Here is a 7988-nt window from a genome sequence, read left to right on the forward strand (position 1 = left end):
CTCTATCACATAAGAGAAGGGAGTCTTTGTTAAAGACAGCAGTCTTAAATATACAGAATTAAAACATGCCCAAGATAAATCAAAGTGCTTTTTACTTTGAAGCTAATATTGTTCCATCTTCCTTTCAGTTTTACTACCATTTAGATCATTATTTTTCTGACAATTTATTATCTTTATAAAGCACGCTTGCTTTAAGTGGATTGTGTTGCCTGAAGGTAACTGGAAAAAGGTCAAGAGGTGGCAGCATATAATACCTATTCAGAATGCAGAAGTAACAGACAGTTCCACAGCCTTCATTACTGCCAGACCAAGGGGCTGAGAGGCCATTGAGCACAGGCAGCCTTCACATTACTGGATGAGAATATGTTTCCTTGAATTAATGCTAACTTTATCATCTCGGCCTCATAATGAAAATTAAAAACTCTTTATATGAATGCAATGAATGGTATCTCACATGTTGAAGTCTAAATGATATTTCCAAAAGTCATTGCTGAAATTAGTCTCAAAGAATGAAAGGTAAGTCGTTGGTATTTCATCGGCAGTGTGAAATGCTACACAATATAAATCGATATGTTTTTGATGAAGGGTCACTAACTCTGAAATATTGGCTCTGATTTCTCTCCACAGATGCTGCTAGACCTGCTGAGCCTTCCAGTAATTTCAGTTTTGTTTTTATTTCTGATTTCCAGCATCCGCAGTTCTTTCAGTTTTTAAATTGAGTCCTTATTTCACTAATGATGCTTATTTGGATCCATGTAAGAGCCTCTGTTAGCATCAGAGGGTAGAATATTTTAGTAAGAGCACTGTCTCAAAAGGTAATGACAATCAATGAAAATATCTGATATCTATAAACGAATCCCTGTATATCTTGTATTTTACCATGAATGGAATACAAAACTGTCTCTTTTCCTCAGGTATAATGATATGTGCCATTGTTTATGTCTGTGGAGTCACAGTCATCATTGGAGTTGTCGTTATTGTCATCTTATGCAAGACAAGGTGAGGATCCATTGCCAGCCTGTAGCCTGAAAAGGCTATTCTGTCTAAAGTGAAAATTGGAATGAGGCCGTTGTATGGGTGAAACAATATGGACTCTCCTTTCTCATTGGAATGCTGGTTTAAAAGTATTTCGGCATCAGATTTATGTGTCGCCCATGGAAATACAATTCCTATTAGCTTTGATTAGGTCAGCCTCAGTTAGGAAGCTTTTTCTATCAATCAGAGTCAAGTTAGAATTGCAATTAAATAAACATGACTGAATCACTTTACCTCAAAAATAGTTTGGACGTGGGCTGCCATCTTTGTTTTTATGGGGGGAGGTGGTGCTGGTTATATCAAATGTGAGATGAGATACCATTGGATTGGTAGGCACTGAGTTTGATGCTCACTAATAGCACGTGAGTAAGGATCACATCATGTCACATCCCAGTCAGTGAGCTAGGAAACCGAGGGCTACTGCAGGTAACAACGCCATGTCACTGTCATCAGCACAATACCACTTTCTTCCTTCTAAAATTCCAGCTGAAATGAGAAGAGATGCTCTGATGATACCAAATCCAGGATTTGTGAGCTCAATACTGAGCCAAACATCGAGTAACATTGGTGCTTTGTCTGAACAGTATTCACATGTTGCTTGCCATGCACTGACAAGAACTGCACCCTGGGAAAACAACTTGAGTGGAGCTTCTGTGGATGCCTGCTGTAATGAGGCTAACTCCCTCCACAAGAAGAATTCTGGGCCTTTAACCCCATACAACAGTCCCCTCTCCCCTCACTTCAACCCTACACTTTGGGCCACACTCCAGATAGTGACTCAGGTAGCAGCAGTTAGTGAGCAGCAGTTAGTGCCTGATCTCTATTGTTGTTTTGATATAACAGATGGGTAAGGAGCAGTGATTGAGCATTATGAGGGTATGGATAGTGACAGAGCATTATATGAAGTACTGATTTAGTCAAGGTGGTGGTCATCTGGGAAAATGCCAAAAGTAGCACTTAGATTAACAAATTATTTGGGTGTGTTAAAAGGTTAATAGTGAGCTTAAACAGTGAAATAGTTCTGTCACTGTAAAAAAGGTTTTGATGCTACTACACCTAAAATGCTATGTATAGTTCCAATAAATGTAGTGTAAAAGGATATTGCCACTGTTCTTTATTTTCTCATGGCATGTGGGTGTTGCTGGCTGGGCCCCTCCCTAATTGCTTTGTTCAAGTTGGTGTTGAGCTGCCATCTTGAACTGCTACAGTCTTTGGGGTAAGGAGGCAGTTGAGTGCTGTTTGGGAGGGAACGCCAGCATTTTAACCCAGTAAAAATGAATGATAGTGGCATGATTCCAAAGCAGGGTGCTGTGTGGCTTGGCAGGGAACTTGCAGCAAGTGTTGTTCCTGTGTAGCTGCTGCCTTCATCGTGCTATACGGTAAGGATCACAGGTTTGAAAGGTGTCATAGGAGGAGCCTTGGTGAATTACGACAATGTGGCATGTAGGTGATACACAACAATGACAGTCTGTTGGTGCTGAGGGAAATAAATGTTGAAGGTGGCATTTGGGGTGACAATCAAATAGGTAGTTTGTTTTGCATAGTGTCAAGTTTCCTGCAGATTTTGGAGCTGCACTGATCCAGGCCAAGTGGATAGTATTTCATCACTGTATTCCTGACTTATACCTTTTGGATGGTGGACAGGCACTTGAGAGATGGGGTGAGTTACTTGATAAAGTTACCTGACTATGACAGCAATCCAGCACCTCATTGATCATGAGAGTAATCAGCTAATGGGGCTGGCTGTTGATAAGATACAGAAGAGGGGAATCTCAATGATTGAGGGGATGGAAGGATTTTATTACTGGAAAATAGAAGGTTGAGAGTTCCTATGATTCAAAAGGCAGGCCATTCAAAACCTTTTCTCCATGACAGATGATCTGTCTCTGGAATAAATATTGGCTAGTCTGCTGGAAGCACATTAAATCTGTAAAGATGCATTCCCTGAGTAAATCGATTTTTAAAAAATTCATTCACGGGAAGAGGGCATCGCTGGCTAGGCCAACATTTATTACCCAGCCCTATTTGCCCAGCAGGCAGTTAAAAGTTAACCACATTGCTGTGGGAAAGTAACATGTAGGCCAGAGGAAGTAAAGATGGCAGTTTCCTTCCTTAAAGGACATTAGTGAACCAGATTTTTATTTTCTGACAATGACTGATGGATTCATGGTCATCATTAGACTTTTAATTCCAGAGTTATGTTTTCACATACCACCATCTGCTGTAGTATCATTCAAACTCAGGTCCCGAGTACATGAGCTAGGTCTGTGGATGAATAGCCCTATGATAATACCCATTAGACCGTTCCCTCCCATAAATGGTTCCTTTAGTGAATGTTGGCCACTATTACAACATAGCTATACTTATTTAAAGTAACGACTGATGATTCAGTTTGCAATTTTTTTTATGAGGTGCTTTCTGATGATTGAGGGCTTTAATGAGATAAGGATGAAAGATCTGCAACAGGCTTTTCCAAAATTTTGCATGGAGGCCACATTTCAATTAGCCTCTCACTTGGTGAGGGTAGGTTGGGGGGAGGTGGGGGAGGCGGGGGAGGGGTGGGTGGGTGTGCATTTTGCAGGATGAGAGGGCTGCCACTGAGCACATTACAGAAAGGTGAGGTTTTTCATAACATTAAGCGTGATTTTTGAAAAAAGCAGTTCCGAAGTAATTAGTTGATGATTTATGAACAATTAATAAAAAAGACCACTTTAGAAAGTGCCAAGCATCAGAAATAACTAATACAATCTTTTATTTTTCCACCTCAGTTAATGAACAGGGCTAAAGAGAGAGGGACTTAGGTCCAAGTTGACCAAGGAAGGGGGTGGGTTTGGGGTTGGGCGAGTCAAGCCAAGCTAAGGAGTTTGGGTTCACTGACAGTGAACTTGCATGCATCTCTGTTCTCAGTAGAATTCATACTGAAATGGGATCAGACGTGGATGGTCCTCCTCCTTGGATTATTCCCCTCTCCCACTTACATTTACCACCATTAGACCAGTTTCTCATTCATTTCAAATTTAACCATCTGTCACCATAAGACAATAAAATAAAGAAAAAGAATTAGACAGTTTGGCCCATTGAGCCTGCTCTGCCATTCAAAGGTGGCACTGTAGCTCAGCATTCAGCACTGCTGCCTCAGAGCGCCAGGGACCCAGGTTTTGATTCCAGCCTTGGGTGACTGTGTGTAGTGTGCACATTCTCCCTGTGTCCTCTGGGTGCTTTGGTTTCCTCCCACAGTCCAAGATGTGCAGGTGAGGTGGATTGTCTATGGGAAATGCAGGATTATGGGGATAGGGATTGTGGCTGTGTGGGGTGTTTTCCAGAGGGTCGGTGTGGACCCAATGAGCTGAATGGCCTGCTTCCACACCAAAGGGATTTGATGATTCAATAAGATTATGGCTGACCTTACCTTCCCTAAATCAATTTTCTGCCCATTCCCATTGTCGTTGAATCCCCTACTGATCAAGAATCAATCCATCATACAAGGATTTTACCTCCATAGTTCTCTGTGGTAAGATCCACAACACTCTGAGAGAAGTTTCACCTCATCTCAGTCTTAAATTGGCTCCCTTTATTTTGACACTAAGCCTTCTGGTCCCAGACTCCCATGATGAAAGCATCCTCTCAGCATTTTCCCTGTCAAGCCCCTTAGGAATCCTGTATGTTTCAATGAGATCACCTCTTCTTCTCCTAAATCCTAGTGGTTAGAGTTCCAATCTGTTTAGCCTTTGCTCATAAAATAACCCCTCCATACCAGGATCATCTAAATGAACCTCCTCTGAACTGACTCCAGTGAAATGATATATTTACTTCAATAAGAAGACTGGAACTGCTCCCAGTACTCCAGATATGGTCTCACCATATGCAGTTGCAATAAGACTTTCCAACTCTTATACTCTGAAATAAGGGCCAACACTCCATTTCCTTCCTGATTACCTGCTGTGCCTGTGTGCTAGCTATCTTTATTTTGTGCAAAAGTAACCCCAAATCCTTTTGTGTTGCAATATTTCTCTATTTAAGTAATGCTCTGTTCTCTTGATCACCTTTCCAAAATGAACCACTTCATATTTTCCCACATTCTACTCCATTTGCCAACATTTCGCCCACCTACTTAATCTGTCTATATCTCTGTATAAACTCTCTGTTTGTATTATTTAGCAATTTGCCATTCTGCATATTTTGTGTTGCCTGCAAATTTGGCTACAGTATCTTTCCTTCCTTTCTCCAATTTATTGATATATATTGTAAACAGTTGCAGTCCAAGCACTAATCCTTGTGGGACTCCACTTGTCACAGATTGCCAAACAGAGAAAAAAAAACACCCTATTCCTACTCACTATATTCCTACCCATTAGCCAATTCTCTATCCTTGGCAATATACTACCTCCAACTCTGTCGGCTCTTACCTATGACTTAACCTTTTGCAATGTATCTTGTTGAATGCCTTCTGGACATCCAAATACAACACATCTACTGGTTCCCCTGTATCAACTCTGGTTGAGACTTCCTCAAAAAACACAAATACGTTAGTCAGACATAATTTCCTTTTCATGAAGCCATCATGACACTGGTTGATTAGATTGTAAATTTTCCAAATGTTCTGTAATTGCCTCCATTATAATTGGTTCCAACATATTTCCAACAATAAATGTTAGGATTGTTGGCCTATAGTTACCTGCTTTTGGCTACTTTTCCTTTTTGAATAGGGACCTTACACTGGCTGTTTTTCAAGCCTCAGGTATGATTTCTAGTTGGCCCAAGGATCTGCAGGCTAGTGGATGACCCATGGGAAATGTGGGGTTGCAGTGATAAGGTAGTTGGATGAGATGATTTTTGGAGTGTTAGTATAGACCGAATGGCCTGCTTCCATGCTGTAGTGATTCTATGCATTGTCCTTTTTGCAGAAAGTTATTGGGAAAGAAAATAATTTGCAACTGAACCTTATTTTACTTAGGTAGGTAGTCCTTCTTGCAAGAACTCTCTGGTATTCTTCAATGAAGAATGCTGTGCGGACAGTTCATATATTGGCAGAAGTCTATAGGTCCCCCCATTAGAAGTGGTGCTATGTGATTGAAATATCTATCCATCATCTTAATATATATTGGATTCCTCCACTGTCATAAACGCACACGCTTCAAACCTGTGACACATACAAGAATTGTTTGATTCATGGCACATTGTTGCTACGGATCTTTGATTGATGAAAGAAACAAACTGTTTGTGCGATGTACCTATTCCACTATTGTACCTTTAGTTTTGTTGGGAGTTGCTGGGTGGACAATGTGATTATACCGTGGAGAAGAATGTTAACTCTGCCTCACTACCAGGAAGCCAGTTGAGATAGAGATTTTCATTTAGTTATTAGCCTCCCTTCTGCTTCTGCCAACGGTAATTTTAAATTGCAAGCACCAAGGGCACCAACTAAATCCTTTGAAGAATCAGATCAGGTCCCAATGGTACCATATGGATTCCACTGTATTATTAACTCTCACTCTGAGTGACGTGGTCCCTGGTATTTCACAATAAGGGGAACCAGCAAAGTCGTTCAAAAAAAACCATTTAGCTTCTTTGTGGGTCTGAACGGTTGTGTTTATGCCTGCCCTGAGCTTGTCTCTCTCCCTCCTCTGATTGTCTATGGACTGCCCACTCGCCAATCCTAACTTTATCTTCACTGCCATTCCCTTAGGATCTACTGCCAACTGTCATCCTCATTATTTTCTCCATATCTGCTCTTTATCCCAATACCAGATTCAGACAGCTGTCCGTTCTGCAGAATATAAGTAAAATCTCACTGTTTAAATGGCAGCGTCTTTGTATTCATTCACCCAAGGACTGAAATTGACTCGATAGTTTAAAATTCTGATGAGTAAAGCTATAAGTATCTGCTGCCAGCAAGGTTGCCCTGCTCCTAGTCAGACTGAACTGCTGATCTGCAATTCAACATTTTGAAGAGTACGTTAAGTCAAATTGGAACAAATATTCAATTAGCTCATCAACAGCAAAACAACTCCAGTACAAATACCTGCTCCCTAACAAGGGAAGCATTGATTTCAATACCTTGTGAATAATGTCCTCCTTGTAATTGTGTTTCCTTTCAGAAGGTGTCAGATATCTCAACAGACTGCAAAAACCTCTACTTGTTAAATACGCATGAAAACCCTGAAAATTTGGCAATCTTGGAGGAATTATTCTGATCGAAGTCATAGTTTCTTGTTGTCTCATGGCATTATGTATATTACAAACCTGTGTGGTGTGCATGTGTGAAACTGTACTTGACTACCAAGCTTTCCAACTACACTGGCATAGCTGTTTGATAAATTGATATTTGCATTTGTTGTCAGAGATTGTTTACTGGATTAAACTGAATGATCCACAGCTCCCAGTGTAAAATATTTCTGGACAGAATGGGATTGTTGGTGATTCATTGCTACATGCTACCTTCCCTGTAACCATAATTCCATTCAGGAGTCTCTGCACTGCAAGAACGGGATCATTGAATTTATCCTGATGTGAATGAAAAGGTTCAGTGGTGTACTGTTTGTTGTTTTTACAGTGTTACTATTAATATGTAAGTAATGTATGAATGACTTTCAAATAATTCTAATAAATGCCGTTTAAGACATAGCAATGTTTACATGTTGTACTCGTGCTTCTGAATCACATTTGGGTTGCATTCATTCTGAGTTTACCATCTAAGGACATTGCCTGTAAAACAGTTAATTTTCAGAAGCCACTCGGCCAACAGAAACCATAATATAGCAGACAATAAACAGACAATGTACCATGACCTGTACTGACAGTGGAGGGAGGCAGTGGTATGTGTTGACATTGTCCAAAACTGTCAGTAACATATGTACTTTAGGATCCTGAACTTCTATTTTCCATTTGTAACTGCTCTAGTATTCACTTGACACCCACTGATCTCATCCAATACAACCTGGCTCTTCAGAAGA

General features: G+C 40.5%; 1 protein-coding gene across 1 annotated transcript in view; it reads left to right on the forward strand.

Moving 5' to 3' along the window:
• gfral (GDNF family receptor alpha like) overlaps positions 1-7647 on the forward strand; it is a 58685-nt gene extending 51038 nt beyond the window's left edge. Inside the window, exons 8-9 of the mRNA XM_087975818.1 lie at positions 915-999; positions 7134-7647. Of these exons, the coding sequence (XP_087831944.1) occupies positions 915-999; positions 7134-7179 (131 nt within the window). The 3' untranslated portion in view covers positions 7180-7647. The remainder of the gene's footprint in view (positions 1-914; positions 1000-7133) is intronic.
• Positions 7648-7988: the final 341 nt, after the last annotated feature.

Source organism: Chiloscyllium plagiosum, unplaced genomic scaffold (genome assembly GCF_037043375.1).
Source record: "Chiloscyllium plagiosum isolate Xiang-an unplaced genomic scaffold, Cpla_swu_hap1 HiC_scaffold_3, whole genome shotgun sequence".
NCBI lineage: Eukaryota > Metazoa > Chordata > Chondrichthyes > Orectolobiformes > Hemiscylliidae > Chiloscyllium > Chiloscyllium plagiosum.